This window comes from Argiope bruennichi, chromosome 1 (assembly GCF_947563725.1).
Source record: "Argiope bruennichi chromosome 1, qqArgBrue1.1, whole genome shotgun sequence".
Taxonomy (NCBI): Eukaryota; Metazoa; Arthropoda; class Arachnida; order Araneae; family Araneidae; genus Argiope; species Argiope bruennichi.
The window spans coordinates 114,431,205-114,452,445 of NC_079151.1; the positions used below are offsets into that span (position 1 = coordinate 114,431,205).

The 21,241-nt window shown below is 28.6% G+C and overlaps 1 protein-coding gene across 1 annotated transcript; it reads left to right on the forward strand.

The window, feature by feature from the left end:
- The first annotated feature begins 2,739 nt into the window (after positions 1-2,739).
- Positions 2,740-17,140, forward strand: LOC129971773 (uncharacterized). Its single transcript, XM_056085753.1, has 3 exons — positions 2,740-2,896; positions 12,439-12,999; positions 14,629-17,140. The coding sequence occupies exons 2-3, from the start codon at positions 12,449-12,451 to the stop codon at positions 16,397-16,399; spliced, it is 2,322 nt and encodes a 773-aa protein (XP_055941728.1). The 5' UTR covers positions 2,740-2,896; positions 12,439-12,448; the 3' UTR covers positions 16,400-17,140.
- Positions 17,141-21,241: the final 4,101 nt, after the last annotated feature.

Consider the following 21,241-nt stretch of genomic DNA (forward strand, 5'->3'; position numbering starts at 1 on the left):
AGGCCATGACTAAATATTTTTTTTTCTGAAATTAACAATCTTAGATTAATAGTAAATCGAGTTGAAAGATCTTGAGATCATCACAAAGTGCCAGGTCTTATATGATATCTTAATCAGAACAGAAAAATATTTTATGTATATTTTATCTTAAATTAATACGAAATATAATTTCATGCCATTTGTATAATATTTTTTATCTTAAATTAACAAGGATTGTAAAAAGAATAATGGTATTGATAATGTTTAAGTTTTTTTAATTTTACATAAACTAAAAAAAAGTACTCAACTACGGCTATTTATAGGTATACAAAATGTGTAGTAGTAATTCATTTTGAAAAAAATGATAAAAAAAAAACCACGTATGGCTGACTATACAGTATAATAATCAGTATGCACAAAGAAGATGAACTAAAAAAAGACATTATCAAATAATCTTCAGACAAAAAATGAAGAAACTGCCATCAACAGTACGGTAACTGAATTTCGAATTTCATTCTGTTTTCACTCCTATATAGGTCATCAAGATTCTGTCAAAGAAAGAGGCCGTTTTGTTCTGATCGCACAAGGTAAAAGTTCTGTTACCTTTGGAAATACAAAAATAAATTTCAACCGATTCTAGGAAATAAGAGTGGAAATCCCGAACTAAGTATGTATTCATAGATATTAAGCAATGACTCTCGATAAAATAAATTTGTATGCCATAATGATAACTTCTTTCAATAAAATTTTTGTTGAATGTTTGTTTTCAATAAGATGAACCCGTTTACATAATAACTTTATTTATAAAGAAAGGATGAGGAATTTCTCTGCTTTAAAGAATATATCATACTTTTTTTTGTAGATTAAATGTATGATTTTCGTATTTCCGTTTGTCCTTAAGCGATTTAGATAATTTTACATTGCTTGTTTACAATAAAAAAACTTCAGAATTATTATTGTCAAATGATAAAAAGAATGTTAATTAATAAAATTCGAAATCAAAAACTGATTTTGAAACAGAATATTTCCCATACTTTTAATATATTTTCTACGTTTGCTTTAAAAGACCAAAAACTCGATGCAAAGTTTTAAGATTTTTAAACCTATAAATTATAATCTATGTAAATTCAAATAATAATAAGACAAGGTAAAATAAATTATGATAATGATTAAATAAATTATATAATGAAATGCTTGAAATATAATGAAAAAGAATCCAATGTAATGTTAAATATAAACGATGAGCTAAACTAAATTAATACCATTTAAAATTAATAATAAAATAAATATATTCACATAGGGAAAATATCTTTGACAAAACATGGTTATTAATTATACTTATTTTACATATTTCTGTTATTTTACATATTTCGACATTTCGTTTAATACAAAAAGAACACATTATGATTTCTTTCCTATGGAGCTATTCTGAGCTTTCAAACGGAATAATGCAGCATATTTTTTGGCAAGCCTCATTAATCAATAAATATTAAAGAAAATTACTGGTATTAAAATATAAACAAGTTATTTTGGTAAAAAAATATTACATATTTTTATCATTAAAAATTCATATTGAATATTTGAGAGAAAGCCTGATTTAAGCAACACGTCGATAGTTTTGAATTGCTGTTATCATGGCGTCATATTTAATTCACTGAGTTTTATGAAAGCTCCACTCCTTACGGAGATGCTGAATTGCACTTTCAGTTTCATCTTGAAAATATTATGGATCAACTAAAGGCAGCAGAAAGATATTAACATGGACTCAGATGGTAATAATGGCGAAAATATTAAATGAATTTTTATTTTAAATGGACGCATAGCATATTCGGAGCTTTTGAAATACGATTCTTCAATAACTATTGTTTTTAATCATGGATATAATAACAAAAATTCAGTTTTTTTCCCCTAATATCTTTTAATAGCAAATAATACATTCATTTTCTCGTTTTACCTAACCCGAGGTTGTTGTGTTTTTTTTTGTTTTTTTTTTTTTATTTCGGCTTAATAATTCATAATTGATTTCCAAATATAATATCATCTTACACACAAAACTACAAACAGAAAATGCCTCATATATAATATTGATGCTCAGTATTATAAATACTCAACTTTTTTCTAACCAAATATTTCTAATATTAATCATAATCTTCCCCAGGAAAAAGATCAATTTCAACCTCTTTTATTCACCGATAGATAAATTCTACTTTCTGCAATACATATTGCCGAAAGGTATGGTAAAACCATTATTATTTAAAAAAAATATTTCAATAATACCTTTTCCACTAGCTATGTCTCATTCACTTCCTTTAAACAAAAACAAAAATTATGTAAAGTTTGGAAACAAACTAATATTTAATATTTCAAACGCCATCAGTATGTTTGGTGACCATATAAAGCACTTGTGTGGCTAAATTGCTGGAAGTTAGAAAGTATATTTCAAGAGCGTTTTCCGGTACTAGACAGATCTGCAAATTGTTCTTTAAATTTTATTCTTTTTAAAAAATATTAAAATTTAATATAAAGAAATTAAATTTTTGTCTGCATATTTAGAATTTACTCTACACTTTTCCAGAATTCCTTCTGTATCACCACCACCTACAGATTTCTAACTGCGCGAGCTGCAATAAAACTTTCTACGGCAAGATCTACTTTCTAACCTTCCTGAGAGACCCAAGGGGGAAGAATCGCGCTTGACGTCAGTCTCAGGGATCGTTTCTGTGTTCCGTTGACCTGGTTAGAACGAGGCCAGAACGGCGCGAACGGTCCAACCGGCAATCGTTTTCATTCACCTCGTATTTAAGACATGCTCTCACACCCGACCCACGACTTTAATACTACCTTCGACTTCTGAAGAGCAAGGTCATTCAGTTTATCTCCCAAACTTACACGCAACGATCATCAACCCTACTCACAGGTAGGCAAGACTTTTGTTTTCCGTACTCGAAACTCATTTATAACAAAAGCCGATTTTAATTTCTTTCGGATTCGATGGTGGTGGTATATAATTAATTTTTCATTTATTTCGAATCTTTAGATAGAAAAAAGTAAAATTTTGTGAAGAAATGTGAGATTTTCAAGTAATTTAGTACTATTTTATTTAAAACGTTCTTCTTTTTCAGTAAAATGCTTTTTCTTAATTTAATAGTTTTAAATGATTCAAGAGAAAATAAGCTGAAGAAATAAAAAACGAATCAAAGATTCTTACCCTGTATTTGCTCTTTTTTCAGCTTCTGATATTCTGTAAAAACTATAATTTTAGAAGTTAAAATATTTTTTGTTTGAATCTTGTTTTATAAGAAATTAATATGCGCTCAACCTAAATTGATCCCAGAAATGCATCGCCCTTACAATAAAAATTAATTATAGTGTTTGAGAATATAATTTGTCCTATGAAAAATAAAAATTTTTAGGGAACAAGGAAGTAAATATAATAATTTACTATTTAAGGGTGAAATATATTGCAAGTACAAATCAATAACTTATGTATTGATATACAGCTAAAAAATAGCCTGATAAAAAGACAAAAAAGTGTTCTTGTTCCAAAAACAGAAAGAAATTATGCATAGTAATATATAGGCGTCAAATATTATATATTGACGATATATTAATATTGTTAATATTTCCTACCATAGAGAGGAAATTTTAATGCAAAAAAAAAATAATAATTTTTTGATTTAGTTATTTTTAGTAGATACCAATGACGTATCAAGATTTATTTTTGAATTTGGGTATTATTTTCAAACGGAAATTTTATACATAATTATTTGCATTAATAACTAATTAGCACTGCATTTCATGCTTGTTTTTTATATACTTATTTGTCTTTACTTGGATTGCATTTTTAAAACACAAATGAATGTTATTTTCTTTATTTGTGATGTTTTTTTAATTAAAATTTTAGAATTTTTTTCTAATAATAAAGGAAATAAGTTTTGTATAAATGTTTCAAAAAATTAGGAGAATTTTAGCATAATTGTTCTTTAAAGGATTAGGAAGAAAAAAAAAGAAACTATTATACAAAATGCAATATAAATTTAGAAGGGTGTTAATTAAAGTGTCTCATTAAAATGTACTTTAAGCATTAAGTACAAGTTAATGTACTTTAAGCATTTAAGTCAAAAAAAAAAAAATGTACTTTAAGCATTTCATTTTTTCAAAAATATTTTTATGGTACAAAGAAAAATCTTGTAAAAATACTTTGTTATAGCAGATAAATAAATTAATAAGTCTGAAATAGAGCTTTTACAAACCATGACATAAACCGTGTCTTGTGAACATTCGCGTATTAATTAGATATTGCATAAAAGTGCTAGATAAATGTTTTTTTACTGTTCTTATGTAAAATATTACACAAAAGAAAAATTTCTTATGTAAATCGAGATTGAGTTTCATTGTAAAACGTTTTACAAAATTTGGTTTCTTAATTGATGGAAATTATAAATTAATATCGTCTCATTATTGTGCTATTGGTTTATAAATTTGAATTCATAAATTAATTATTCTTTTTTTCTACAAATATCAGTAAAGATTAAAATTTGACATGTATTTTTCAAATTATATAAAATTAATATAATCCCTATATATCTTAGCTAATCCTTTATTTATGTTGATGTTTCCAAAAAGCCAGGTCAATTTAGCAGTTACCTACAGTTATTTCACTAAAGAATGAAACATTAATTTTTCCTCTACTAAAGATGACACATGCTTTTGATTGAGAAAAAGGCTGAAATAACCATATTTTTTTTTAACGCAACAACGTAACCAGAAACATATTCGAGAAATACAATATACACATACACTAAAATATATTCTTTCTATAAAAATCACATTTGATATTTTTAAACCTGTATCATCATTTCTATTACATGTAAATCACACAAATTCGGATTAATAAAAAAATTGAATGACATTACACTTATAACGCATGTTCCACAATAATTGGATAAATAAAAGCAAAAAGAACTTTTCTGTTGACAAAATCTTTGTAAGTGGGAAGAATGCTAAAATTGTTATTATAGATCAACAAAAGATTAGAAATCAGTTATATTTTTATTTAATGCTTGATTTGCAAATAATTTTGTAAAGCAAACCATTTACATTCAGGAATATTTACATCTCAAATTGCTGCTTTTTAATAAAAAATTTCATAAAATACAAATTATTGTCCCCTAAAATATTATACTGTTCATTTATTTAATTTAAATTTAGCTGCAAAGTTCGGAAATTTTTATATATTATGAAAACTTGTTCGGATTTGGTGAAATGGTAAAATACGATTAACGACTAGATTACGTTGCAGAGATAACGTAATCTAGTCGTTAAAACGTTGCACGTTTATAATTCATTTGATTCTTTTCAGATACCAGCTTAGAAAGAAAGTTTATTTAAATCGGGGTTAAATTTTGGCACTTGGAAATAATAAAACAAAATTATTAAAAAAACATTTTTGACAAAAATGTTTTGCTTAATTTCTTTCTTAAAAAACAATTTTATTTTATTCACACCACTATATTTTAATACCTTTACTATAACAACTAATTTACACATTTTCACTTGACATAACTGCGAGGAATTATATGAATTCTTGATAGTATTTACATGTTAAATGCGGACGACAAATATATATATATATATGGAATCCTTTTAAGGCAAACGTAAGAAATTCGATCGATTGTTTTAAATTTATTCTTGAATTTGTTTAGTACTCTTTTTTTCTTTAGAAAAAGTAATTGATGCCTTATTACTGTTATTAATAAGCATTGAAATATTTATCTAAAAAATTAGCTCTAATCAGCAATTTCCAATTTCAATGGCCATAGTGACTTAAAATTAAATTCTAAGAGCTGGAAGGTTATAGTATAACGATAAATCGATTACAGATGCATCGTTTTGCGGAATTAAATTCATATTAAATCCATCGTCAAATCTAAAGTGGCATGGAAATCTGGAAAATAGTGTGGTTATCTGGATGATTTTCTCATCGCTTCAACTCAGTTCAAAAGCAGTTTCAACCAATTTAGCTTTCGCTAAGCTTCGAAACGAGACTTAATATTTACAAATAAAAAAATGTTCTTTAAAGACGAATATTTTTGAAAACAAAATCAGTTTGAACTATTGTGCTTATATTCTTTCACAAGCATTGATACATTTCTTTTTACAATGCAAAAAATTTGTTTCAAAATTCAATAAATAAAGAAACGTGAAATAATTTTTTCAGAAAATTCCCAATCCTTTGTTAGCCAGAACCCTGTTTTTTTATTTAATTCAAAAATCAAATTGAATTCAAACAGCATCTGTGAACTAAATGAAAAGCTACAATAAATTTAAAAAATAATACACGTCTCGTTATAAAAAAAAATTTAAAAGAAAACACCTAAATTATCGATCAGAACTCATTTAAAATTAAATAATATACTTCAAATACCTGATAATGCTTTTGTAATTCTCCAAGATTGTTGCAGAAAGATCAGTAGACAAAAATATATATTTTCTTTTATTCTGGTTTTTAAAACTGAATCTCTAGAGAACTTCAGTCAAAATAATGATTTTAAAAGATTGCTATCAAGCGAATGGCTTAAATTCACTTTTAAAAACTTTTTTTGCTATGTCAATTCTTGACTGTAATTAATTTTCCTGAATCCCCATAAGGTTTCAAATTAAAATTTAAATGTTATAAAAATTTTGTATCATATGTGAATTAATTTTTTTATTAGTTAACTGTTTTTTGAGAAAAATAGAAAATTAAAGTTTTGCTATAATAAAAAAAATATAATTTTTTAAAAACTTTTACAAAATATTTTAAATAAACCATTCTATCGAAATTATATAAGAAACTAATCACAGGATTCGGTCCAAAAATACCTCATTTTCATATATTTCATATCAACTGAATTTTAACATTTGATATGGCTGTTACAAACGCAGTAAAAGAAATTTTCTCGCCATATTTAAATTTTGTGTTATCACATAATAAGTAATAACCGAAGAAAGCATCGCTTAGTATCCTCATTTGAATAGCAAACACCTGCAATTTAACTAAACCGAGTGTTATTTATCTTACCTAGATATTCATATTTAACTTGAAGGTACACAAACGAGGCCGCGGAGCAGCTAGAAATTGGGTAGTACCTTCAAGTTTGTTTATAGAGAAAGGAGGACACGACAAGTTTAAGGATGTTGTATCATTCAAGGACAGGATGAATGAACTGCGAGATGCTGGACAGGAATTCAAGCAAGAAAACAGCCGGCAGGAGGTGTGAGAGTTCACTGTCAGTGAAATATGAAGGAAATGGCGATGAGGAACTGGAGGGCATGCAAATTTTTCACGAACAACTCTTGCTAGATTATGTATATGAGATGCTTGATAACTGATTAGATTATGAAACAGATAATACAATTTTTTTCAAGTACTGATCGAATCATGATTTAGCAGAATAAAATTACTAATTAATCATTTAAAACAGCTCGATTTTTATCAAATTAAGATTCTCGATTATAATTCATAAGAGAAGATTTTAATCCACTCGTTTTTTTTTTAATGCAGGATAAGACTAAAAATAATGGCTATCTAGTGGTTAATCATGGAAAAAATAATATTTTTATAAAATGAATTCTAACAACATTTCTTAATTTAAAATATGAAATTAAGATTTATAATTTATGAATTCAATGAAATTTTATTGAGTTAAATAAGAAATATTGGTGTAAGGCAAAGTAAAAAAAGATTTCCAAAATCTCTTAAAAAAAAAAAAAAAAAAAAAAAAAAGGGAAACCTTCTTTTTCATATTTACTCTTTTAGAGAAGAATATTTTAATATCACAGAATGAAAATGCAGAGTAGGAATAAAATACGCATATTTGCAGCTTTATTTATTTTGATGGGTTATTATGTAATTCTAGTAAAATACAACGAAAATAGAGTTGATGCTTCAAAAAGTATGCGATGTTATACTCGAAAACAAATTTTTATGCCTTTTACGATGGCTTTAATGTATCTGACTTTTTACTTAAGACGAAATGGAAAATATTTAAATGTCTGAAATTACATATCATGCAACAAGTGAGGTAAATCGAATTTGATTCAAGAACAAAATAATTTTTCTTTCATTTTGTGTTCATTTAAATATATCGAGTGTGTTGTCGAAGATTACTTCAAATAATTAAAATATTTAAAGAAAGAAGAGAAGAGAATCAAAATTTTACCTCATCTACTGAGTATGTTTTTTAGGTTTTAATTAATAAAAAAACCGATTACTTAATATAAATTTATTATAAAGTATTAAACAACATTTATTAAAAATAAATCTTTTTTTTTCAATTTTTAAACATTAAAAATCTGGTCTCGATCTCTCACCTAAATATAATTTTAAATTTTATTCAAATTCAGGTGATAAAAAATACTGCTGAACACTCTTTTTTCCCTAAAAAAAAACAGAATTTAGAATTTCAAGTCAATAGTCTCAGCCTCAAGTCTAGAAATCTACTGTTACTATCCGCATTTCATAAACATGTAGTGTGTGTTAAATTCATTATAATATTTTCCAATATCTTGCTTCTAGTTTGAGAGTGAAAACTGGTATAGAGAATGACCTTCGTCATCTGACCATTATCTAAAAATATAAAGTTTACTATAAAATAAGTTTAGTTCAACTTCGGGAAAAGACTACTCTAATTCCTGACACTCTTTGAAATTTATCCTACTGAAAAATCAACAATATATAAGATAAATTTAATTTAATAGTTTTGGAGTAAAGTTTAATAAAATATTTTAAGTGATATGACGATTTCTAATTTATAAAATAGGACTTTCTAGTTAATTATGACAAATATTGAAGCATAAATATTCTTTATACAACTGAATTGTACATAAAATACTTAATGTGAAAATCTTGATACTGATAACAGTAAAACACAATATGCTATTTTTATTACCTCTGAGTTGTAAAATGACAATTGCTTGTTAGAAAGCTATTCAACCATCACGTGTAGACTATTCTCAAATAATGAAGCTAATGATTCGGCTAGAGCTATGAATTGGCGCCGCTATTTCTATCTGATTTAATACCACGCTTGCACTAGTGTATGACCTTTAATTTCATTTTTTGGAAGTTTAATTTATTTCTTTTATATCATTTGAAAGATATTAAATTTTTATTCAAAAAAATTGGAGTATATTCTTACATTATTATGAAAAAAAGTTCAATTTAAAAAATTATTTTTCTCATTTGCAATTATTTCTCAATTACGTGATATATTTTGTGAGTGGAACACTAACTATTATATTATAAATAAACATACTGAAATTCACTAAATGTTTGGTAATGATAATATTAACATAGCAAACAACAGTATTTTTAAACACCTAAATCATGATTAAAACTTTTAAAATATTTTTTAAGATTTAAAAATTTATCAAAGATAATAAATTAAAACATAAATTCAATTCCTCGTCAATTTTTAAACAATTTTGTAAAATATTTAGAAGGAAAAACCATGTTTCAACTAAGAAATAAAGCTTAGATTAAAGGATGTGATGAGCACCGTGTATGCAGTCTACATGAAGTATTTTTGTAAAACTGCTTGAGGAAAATTTTTGCTTTAATTTCTTTTTTTTTTTTTCATTCGATTTTTTTAGATAGTCGATTGTAAATATATTCGAAAATGGTTTCTGACCATTAACAATCTATTGTAATTCATATTTAGTAAAGATTTCGACTAATGCGAGGAAAGTACTGAGAACGGTTTCAATGTCATTGTTGATGACAAATACTATGGAAACCGAATTTTTTTCCAGAATATTTTCAGAAATGAATAGTGTTATTTTTCCCCCTTGATTAAAAATATAACAGCCTTGGAATTGCAATTAAAAATTTTATAGAATTAGTGAATAAGAAGTTAAAATATTATTAAGTCTAAAGGAAAAAAGATCAATTCTCTCCAAAAGCTGACAACACAAAAATTATTTTGCTTTTAATTTACTACATATCAGTTTGTAAATAATTGTAAAAGCAACATATTTTAAGAATTGGTAAGTTAAAAAAAATTCAAGGAACTGAATTCACATCTGTTCCGAGAATAAGGACCTTTAACCCTTTCATTGCCCAAGGATACATTCGACAATCTAGACCACACTCTCCAACCCTATGATTAAAAACTACCGATTTGCTGCCATCCTTCCACCGATCTAATTCCATAAAACATTACAGCAAACGATCTCATCAAACAGGACCAATGGGTCAGAAAATCCCCTCTGGGATGTGCGACCACTCGATTCTGATTATTTTCCTCAATTATAATGAGGACAAGCTACCGAGTCCTCCAGACACACACACACGCCACCGCTTGCGCAATCCGTCCACACTCCTTTCTTCTCTATAAAGGTCAAGATTATTTTGGAATGAGGGAACTAGCAAGGGAAGTTCCGAAACAGCAGAAGTGGTTCCAGTAAACGCACAAAAGAACCCAGTGTAATGTTTTGTTCATGAGGAGGATCAGATTTTCAGATGAATCGAGCATGATTTATTGAGCAGATAATGGGCCTCCCTGTATCGCTGTTTTGTCACGAAATGATTTTTTTATACGCAATGCTGATACATATTGATAAGAATACAAAGGTTTTATTTCTCCCTGAATGAATAAGTAATGATACACTGAAATAGGAGTGGATTTATTAGAAAATGGTTTGGAACGAAATGAATCGATGCGAAGATTATTTGGCTTTGTTTCTAGCCCATTCATGCTGTTTCATTTACATTTTATTGTAACATTTATGTGAGAGATATTAGATTTGATAACATGATTCTCAATGTAGAAATAAAAGGTTGCGTTAAACAAGTGTAATCAAACAATCATAGATGAAGCATTTAATAAAAAAAAACATTAAAAACAATTATTTGAAAGAATTACTGAATATTACTTGAAAGAATTTGAAGCAATTTAGAGCAACCATGGTGAAAGAACACACACACGGCTTAGTTTCTTACTTACTACAATTACTATTTTTTAAAGACAGAAACAAAATATACCTAGGCACATATTTTGAAAAAAATTGCTTTGGAATCTATCAATGTGTAGGAAAATCCTTCAACGTAAAGTAGTAATCAAAATCTAATATTCCCAGGAAAACTTTCAAAAATTAAAAGCGTTTCAGGATTTCGCTCATGAAACTAACGCTTCTGCGCTCTCACTTTTATACATTAATAAAATCATCTTAACTATTTTATTTTAAGAAAAAATTTAAGAATGCTTGCATCAAATTAAAAAAAAATCGTTTTAAAATAAAAGCCAAAATTAAATTAAAGGAGATAGGAAATAAATTCAATAACGAACATATTATCATAAAGAAACACAAAAGTTTTATCAAACATCTTATATGTGGAATCTTTTGCTTCAATTCAAATTATAATTGGAAAAAAAATGAATCTGAGAATTAATTAAAAATTCATATTATATCTTTCTCTAAAGAATGAAAATTCAAGGTCATTCCAGAGTTGATACAGGAAACTGATATAGATTGAAAATGAACAAAACGATTTTTACAGAAAGGGGAAAATAATGGGAACATAGGAATTTGATGCAATTATAAAAACCTAAGATTTGCTTTGAATTAATTTTATTTATGTAGCTCACTTAAAGGGCGTAATTATCTTTAGTATGTCCTCATTGGGTTGTCGTTGAGGTTATTAACCCAGTTATTATTTGTCAAGTGGGCTAAAAATGTTATTTTAACGCAAATTCACAAGTTTAATTTGTTTTTGGAAGTCATTCTGCATTCTTTGAATGCAGTTAATTTGCAGATTTTTCTTGTAATTTTCTTGACATTAATTGTTTTTTTTTTATTTTCAATTTCAATTATATATCAATAAACGTTAACAAAGAAGTTTATTTTCGGTTTTCAGATTATTCGATTGTTTATGATAGATTTTTTAAAGGACTTAAATTTTCAGTTCTATGATATTTTACGTTCCGAATTTGTCAGTTACGTATTCAAAGTACATTATTTTATCCGATAACTCCAGCACTCTAAACCGTTACATTTTAAATTAATTATAGAAGAAATATAAAACTAACTCTTTAAAATGATTGCTGAATGACTCCAAATAAAAAAATAAATGCGGCATTTTATAATATTTTTTCTAACCCATTAATTAGAAAATATGCTCTATGCATATCTTTTATATGTATTAGTGACGTAAAATCTTGTACAATTATTTGCATTCTGAAAAGTAAGTAGGAATTTACAAAATATATTTCAAATAAATCAATCCATTGCCAATGATGCAGCTATTTAGTGACCCCCCAAAATGTATGATGCATTATGATTTCATAAACTCTTATTCCTACAAAAGTGGTGTAAAATTATATTAAATATTTAATTTCAATCTAATATAATCTGAGAAATTTTAGATTATCTATTAACTTAATGCAAGTAATTCACACTTTTATTTCTCCATTTCAGAAATATCCGAATGATGCTGCTCCGGTCAGTACCAATAGTACTGATCCTCTTCCATGTAGTTTGTGGTACAAACTACGGAGGAGGTTACGGCTGGCATGATAAGATACCAAGCAAGATTATCGTTAAACATATACCGAAGCACGTGCCAATCTACAAGCCTTATCCTTTCCCTAAACCAGTACCAGTGCCAAAACCAGTCGGGTTCCTGAAACCTTTGGCCATTGCAAAGCCATTCAGCGTACCTCATGTAGTTCCGGTCATTAAACATTTCCAGAAGCCTTTCCCAGTTTTAAAAGGAGTGCCTTTCCATTTCCCGATTCCTTTGCCGAAATTGTCGCTTAAACCAATCCAAATAAAGATACCCAAGCCTTACGTAGTTCGGGTTCCAAAGCCTTATGCTGTAGCTAAGAAATTCCCAGTTGCTGTGCCAGTTCACATACCCAAACCTTACATTGTGCCTGTCTACAAACCTGTACCAGTTGGAGTGCCCCAGAAAATACCCAAAATCGTCCCCATCTACAAAGAAGTGCCTGAGTATGTGAAGAAACCTGTGCCAGTCTAGTAAGTATAATTTTAGTTCTTTTTTTTCATATACTAATTGATATACTCAATGTTGTTCGAATTAAAATATTTTCATATTTTTGTTATTAATGAAAAACTATTTATTTAATCGTTATCAAAACGTTGCTTCAGATTTTGTGAACAAAACCGGAAGTAAATATTTATGGTAAAAGTAATCACATATAAAATCAACCGGGAAAAGATATTATGTAAAACACGTACTCCAAAAAAAGCGGAAATATGGTTAACATCGTCTAAATCCGAAAACTCCTGAAAACAAACAGTGAATATAGTATCTTAATTTTGGAGGAAATAGAATAACAAGATGTTCACAAGAAATTGTAAGAAATCACTGATATTTTACGATAAAAATGGTAAAATTTCATGTTAAAATAATATAACATTTCTTATTCAACCAAATGTATTAGCTTCTTTCTCGAAAATATTATTTAAAAATGATTTTTTTGCATAAATATATTAAAAATAAATACTTCGATCTTTTTCAGATTAGATTATTTATATCTATATAAAACACTATATTTTGCCAAAAGCAGGCTTTATTTTTTATCATTCTGACGGATAATTCTTAAAATTCATATTTAAGAAAATGTAAGTTTCATATGAATTAATAACTGATAATACAAGTTTTTCTTAAACAGTGAATTTATAACTTTTTCTTTCTTTATTGTTTTGCTATTTGAATTATTTATTAGATTAGAAATCTTAAATTATGTAACTACCGTTATGTTCTTTTAAACAAATTGTGCATATTTTAAAGTATTTTTATGACAAGAAATGTAAATTATCAAAACGGTTATGCTCTTGAATTTATCTTAATATTCGATTTTTACTTCCATCATGTAACTCAGTGAAGATTAATTAATTAAAAAAACCAAAGTCGGCTATTAAATTGATTTTTCTATTTACAAACACAAATTTTTTTTCTCTTCCAGCAATAAAGTGTACTTACGAATGAACCTTCAGAGTTCTGTACAGAAGACGTAAACAATCGAAAGTAACCATTATGACATTTTAAATGCACGGCCAAAAAAAAAAAAAAAAAAAAATCAAAACTCAATGTACAGCATGTTATATTTTATTTTTTGAGATAAGTTTTTCTTCAGTCAAGAAGTTCGATAATTTTCCCATGCGAAAATGCGATCATGCAAATACAATGAAAATTTAAAAATTAGCAAAATTAGACTTACGATAGTTTACCTCTAAAATTCAGACTTCCATTTTGTAAAACTCATCACATGTATTCCCAACGCACATACCACTGATGGATCATTTTTAAACAAATGTAATAGCTGATTTCTCTTATCCATTCATACATAAATGCTATTGTTTCTTTTTGATAAAAATGTGTGCGATTTTCCGGATCGAAGTTAAATGTAATCCGTATTTCGAAACTCCTAAATATGTCTTTTACCTCTAAATGAATGCTAACGAAAGCTGAATTCTTTCTCTCGCATCTTCGACAATTTATGGAAAGAAATCGTTAATATGCATGATCATAAAATTCCATTATAGCTTTTTTTTCTGAAAACAAAATTTTTCAAAATTTACTGTTCATTTCTGTTTTATTTAACACCTGTCATTTAAATTTATATCATTTTCTTTTTATAGCGTCGAGGAACAACCCTATAAACCTAACAACTACAAAGGCACTCCTTACATACCAAGTGGAGGTTCTTACAAAGGCTCTCCATTCCCAGAAGGAATTAGTGGTGGTCACAAAGGGAGCCCATTTCCACAAGGAATAGGAAGTGGTTATAAAGGATCACCCTTTCCTACAGGATTTGGAGGAGGAAACAAAGGTACACCATACATACCATCTGGCAAAGGGGGAAATGGTTATCATGCAAAGGGAACAAATACACATACGCATGCTACAAGTGCAGCAAGCTTTTTGGCAGCACATGCTGACAAATTACAGTCACAGCATTCTGCTTACCATGATATTATTGGAGCTTATAGCCAAAACCAAGCTTTTCCAGGAATTCAGAGCTTAGGAGGTGGAATTCATGGCGGGTATCACACTCTACAAGGCTTCCACAACTTTGGAGGAAACAACTTCGGCTTCCATGGTACATATACTGAAGACACGAAGCAGAACAGCAATTATGAACTTGAAGATGGTCATGGGTTAGAAGGTTATGGTAATTTAGGACTTTATGCTAGAGGGGCTGATGCAGGCAAAACTAAAGATGTTGAAACTCACGAATCAGCAGCAGAAAATGAAGCTGGAGCAGGAGAAGGGTCATATGATAATAATAATCATGCTGATGAAGCAAAAGAAACTGGTGGAAACGCTGGAGGTCAGGGTAATCAGGGATATATAGGTGTATCTATCACAACTTTTAATGATCAAGGGGGAAGAGGAGGTGGATATCAGGGCGATTCTGCTGTTGGAGGATATGGTAATCAAGGGGGATATGAGAACCAAGGCGAAAACGAAGAACAAGGAAAGCAAGGTTATAACATTGGTAACAATCAAGAACAATATAACAATGGAGGGCAAGGAGAAAATGGATATGCTCATCCAGCTCTAACTTTATACCAATTGCATAATGGAGCAGCAGCTACAGCCCTCAATTATCCAAACGCTGCAGCAAATTACTACAACACCGGTTATCAGTCTCATCAAGAACAGGGTAATCAAGGAGACGCCGATCAAGAATATGGTTATAACCAAAATTATCAGCAAAATGAGGGATCTGAAGGATATGCTCAACAGCAATCGTCATATGGATATCAGGGTCATGCTAGTTATCAATCCGCGTCACAGCAGAACAACCAACAATATTCACCACAACAAGATGATGGAAATACCGGCAATTATGGCAATCAAGAAGGCTCATATCAAAACGAAGGAGGTTATCCGCAAAATCAAGCTGCTTATAGCAATCAGGGGCATTCTCAAGTTTACCATAATCAAGCATCCTATCAGGTGAATCATGCTCCAGACTTTGGGAAGGAAGAAGGGTATGGCCAACAGAATTTGGCAGCAGGATTGCAAAATTATGGTTTGAAGGCTGCATATCAAATTCAGTCAGGAGCTGAAGACAATAACCACCTACAAGGAGCAGCAGGAACTGTTTATGTAAGAGCATATGACAGTCAAGGAGGAAATCAAGCTGCATACAAAGTTCAACCAGCCGATAACTATCAAGCCGAAGACACGCAAGAGAAACGTTCTTATACAGCATATACTCCTCAAAAAGATGCAGGTACAGAGCAAGAAAAGAATGAAACAAATGAAAAGCAGCCCCTAGTTGCTGCAGGACGATCCATCGATAGCATCAGCAGCAGTGATACAATTGTTGGAAGTGCCAATGGCTACAGTTCACCTGAAGGTGGAGAGACAAAAGGAGGATCTTGGAGAGCAGTGCAATAAACAGATCATTCAGCACAGCGTATATGTATATAAAAATTTAGTCAAATATATATGTATTAAGCTGACTTATTTATTTCAGCCGTGTTTTGTAAGAAACCCACTTTGAAATACTTTAGTTTTTCAAAGACAGCAGTTGTAGAATTTAGCGCTGCTTTACATCTGTGCCAAGGGGAACTGAGAAAAGTGTTCTTAAGTAAAATAATAATCCAAAGTGAGTTGTGGTGAATTAAAAGAGATCCGAATTTCCTTAGCGCCTGGTGCGAAAGGATATCGAAAATTAATTCCATATTGCCAGGGTGTTTTTTCAGAGAATTCTTAGTTATGCTATTAGTTGGAGATAATGGAGTTGATGTGAAAAAGAAAACTCTAACAATCAAGAAATACTTTCTATTTTAGTTTATAAATTAAAAAGAAAAAAACTAATCAATGTTTTTTTTTATTCCAAAAATAGTAAAATGATTTTTGATTAAACTAGAAACAATTCAGTCTAAATGTTTCCAGAATCACATTATATATTTTTCCTTTTCAAATCTATTAAAGAATATTCATTGATAAATCTTATTAATGAATATTCTGATTATGTAGAATATATAGTAAATGTCAGTGAGTTTCAATATAGATTCTATTTTATTTAGAAATTAATTAATAAATATGTTTATCTCCCGCTTTTAGCATAAAAATGTGTTTCATATACATATATAATCTACTGTTTTTTGTGTTTTACAACTAAATGTTGTACATGTTGTAAGGCCGTTGTACGACCAAATTGTAAATAAATTTCGTTTAATTTTAAAAAGACTTTTCCTTGTTTTATTTTTGTGCGATTTTTTACAGTTGCAAATAACTTTATTTAAAGTTTACAAGCTTTGAGTGCAAAATGGGACGATTTGAGGCAACGATGCATTGTTTTCTTTTATCACATATCTTTCTAAATTACACAAATAATTTTCCTATTTATTAATATTTTAAAGATATACAACCAGAATTAAAAGGGGCTTTACAAATAACCCTTTTTACTTAATAGTAAAAATTCCAAAATAAAAAATAATAATTAATAGACTAAAATAATAAATTAATTAATAGGCTAAAATAATAAATTAATTAATAGGCTAAAATAAAAGTTTTGTGCTAAAAGTATTTGCATATCTAATGATATATAATCCGAAAGTTAAGAAAAATGATGGCCATCGTTCTAGATTGAGATGGAAAAATAAATTCCGAAATCATTAAAAAACCCTCAGTGATTGTGCTAGATGGTTCTATTAATACTGTACATCACATCAGAAAAATCGAATAAAAACAAGAGAAAAAATCATGGATGACTAAAAACAAATCAAACTTTAACTAAAAAAATTATTATTTTTTTAAATATTAGAGATATTTGGTCAAATATTATTTATACAAATTATAGTTCTCATATACAATGCGAAAGAATTTTAAGAATAAAATTGAGAACATAGTTGCAATTACGTGTTTTTAGTATGCATAAATACAATTAGACAAAACAACAAGAAGACGGGTTTTTCATTTTCATTTGGAAAAAAAAGTCAGTGATTCATAAAGGTTTCTAATACTATGTTAAATCCATTCGGCTACAGTTTTATTTAAAACTGCTGTAGGTTATCTCTAATCAGAAACATATCTGATCGAACATTTGTCGAATTACAGAGCGTTCGGACTCCAAACAATTGTATAATAACATGAAGAGAAAAAATACAATGTTAGCATACTAAGTAAGAGCACGTTCAACAAACAAAGCATATAGTGAAAGGGCAAATGTTTCGAATTTTTAGAAAAAATAACTCCTCCAACTCATGTTCCAACAAATGCGAGAATGTCGGAGTAGGAAGTATCCGATTAGAGAATTGAATTGCATAAAACTTCAACTTTAATTATAAATGTATTAAAGCTGACTGCTAAAGATTTTTAGTTTCACTTGTTATGAAAAGATTATACCAAAATTAAATGAAAGCTAAAAAGCCAAATTGTCATTATAAATTCAACTATTATGTGCAGTTTGGAACAAATTTAACACCATAGAAAAATTGAAATATGTTTTGTACAAAAGCTGAAGAGCTTATTTCTTTATAAAAAGTTATACGCATGAAAATAAATCAGTTTTTGTCTTTCCGGGCTTGCAAGATATATTTGAAAATATCAATGTTTGGAAAGTTTCTTAAAAAATGTGAAATAATTTTCAAATTTTTTCTGATAATCTGAAAGAAAGGATAAAAAAAAAATTCCAAAAATGGGAAAATTCTTAAAAGGCCTTTAAATCTAAACTCTTTTAATTAATTTCTACTAATAATAAGGATGTGTGCGTACGCGGATCCACAGATCAGATCGTTCGACCTAGAACTGTAAAGTACATATATACCCTGGAGGGTAAAAACGGGCACCTCGGAACAATTTTTTTTTAAAATTTAATTAATTGAAAACTGAGCAATAATTTGCATCCACACATAACTCCTGAAAATATTACAGCACAAATTTTATTTTTTACAGAATCTTAAAGTTTAAAAAGAATTCTCTCTTTAATGATACCAGTTTGATACTCGTGAAAAAAAATTTCTGAATTTTAGCAACTTTTTAAAGATAGTTTTTGTTTAATTCTCTGCAATATATTATATTGTTACTTGAAATTAAAACAGTTTTCTTTTATTTCATCAAATATTAAACCATGTAATTTTCTTCCATTGTTGACAGCTAAAGAAAAAATATTCTGTTCATTATCTGTGAAGTTTACATGATGAATAAAATAAGTGAAGTCATAATATCCCAAAAGTTAGAAAATGGTTGAATCGGACATTTACGCATTTAGTAATGCTATGACATCAAAGGTACACTTAGGAAGGTTCATATAATGAATGAGCATAGCGTATGAAAATTAAAATAACATGACTTAATGCCTAACAATTACAGACATGAAAATATATCTAAAAAATTTAAATGGAATTAAATATAAACCATATTCATCTCTAATACACTGAAAAATTTAAATAAAATATTACGAGTTGTTTAAGACGTGGTTACTTCAACAGTAAAATTTTTAACGAAAATGTACAAAACAAAAATTTCAAAAAGTTCTTTACTCAAGGCTTATAACACTTTCTTGGAAATTTTATATAAATAATTTAAGAAATCGATTGGAAAAGGGAATATTTCAATTGTAGATTTACTTAATTTCATTACAGTTCCTAGAAGAAATAAAATCTTTAAAATCTATAAAATGTTTCATTTTTTCGAGAGCATTTACTTTTGAATGTGATGCTTGCAGCCTTTATCGGCAAATTTCGAATGTATATTGATGCATAAACATTATAAAAATTGAGACATCTTTATTTCAAATTTCCCTTCATTCTCGAGGACAGTATTGTAATCTTGCAAACAAAAATGTAAAAGATTAAGTTAATTAATCTTGATTCATATGCTTGTTTTATCTAATACGATTACTACAAAACTAAGAGAGCTAGATGGATCAAATTCGGTACACAGATTTAACATCTATAGTATAGACAGACACCTGTGAATGTTTGAGACAAGTCCGACCAGGGGTTAATCATCAGTCTGTATTGTCAGAAACATGCAAATGCCATAACTCAAAAACGCTATGATTTAAATACATCAAATCTGATATGCGATTTTTTTTTTTTTTTTTTGACAACAAGGGTAGTTTTGTGCCAAATTTTTGTTTTAATCGCTTTTGAAAAAACGCATCTAAAACACAAATTCAGTTTTCAGATATTTTTAATCGCATGCCAAAGATTAATCGCCAAGGTTCATATGATAGATTAAGTAAAAAAATGCTTAATTCATGCCAATGGTTAATATTTCGTAAATTTTGTACGCCAATGTCATTCATGGCGTTCTCTGAGATAACACTTTTGGGGAAACCATTCTTTCTACCTTTACTAAAATTTTAACTCCAATCAGCTTATTAAAACGATTAATGCCTTTTATCATGAACCAAAAACAAATAAAAAAATCTATTCTAATAAAATACTTCTCGTATTTTAACGAAAATTGCATAAACCGAAGAAAGTAAATGATTTTTATTCTCTATTATTGTGTCCATCCTTCTGAACAGCTCGTTAACGATTCACTATAAAAGTAAAAATACCAATCATTTATTTGAAGTACTCTTCCGTGAGGAAAGGAAACATCGCGTCCTCGTGTTGCTCGTATTTTTTTACGTCTATTTTTATTCACAGTTATCTCAACCAAATAAACGCAGACATAGTAAAAACATCACTATTATTGACAGCGACCGTGTACTTAAAGGACGCATGATTTGTCAAGCGTAAGGAATAAAATCGAGGCTTCTCAAACTCTCGGTTTCATTGAAAAGTGAAACTCGAAATTCGAACCGCCTTGTGACAAGACTTTTTTTTCAATGAATCAGAATCGATTTCTTTAATACTAAATATTATCTTATTAAGAAAGGGAATCCGACATGTTTGGAAATAGAAAATTTTATTTTATTGTTAAATGGGTTGGAAGATCTAATGTTGCTTCTTCTAGTTCTTTCTTGTGTTCATGTTATAACTTCTTTGAACTTCTTTGAATGAATAATAAAAAAGCTGAAATTTTAGACTTCCTAGGAAACCAGCGAGAGTTGTCCCCCAAAACTTTCTTGCACTCTTTAATAAACTTGTCAGGCCAGAGAACTCTTTACATGCGAATGGCGTACAATAGTTACGAAATATTAATTTTTGGCGTGAATTTAGCATTTTTCTGAATCAATTATGTCATCTTGGCTAGTTATTTGGCGATTAAGCCCTGTTATGAGTTAATATAACCAAAAAACAAATTTGTATTTTAGACATGCTTCCCTTAGTCGAT

What these genes read in the sequence shown, in the direction of transcription:
- LOC129971773 (XM_056085753.1), top strand. Translation starts at nt 12,449, where the DNA reads ATGATGCTGCTCCGGTCAGTACCAATAGTACTGATCCTCTTCCATGTA. An exon ending in AAGAAACCTGTGCCAGTCTA is followed by an intron (nt 13,000 to 14,628) that starts GTAAGTATAATT and finishes TTCTTTTTATAG; the next exon opens with CGTCGAGGAACAACCCTATA.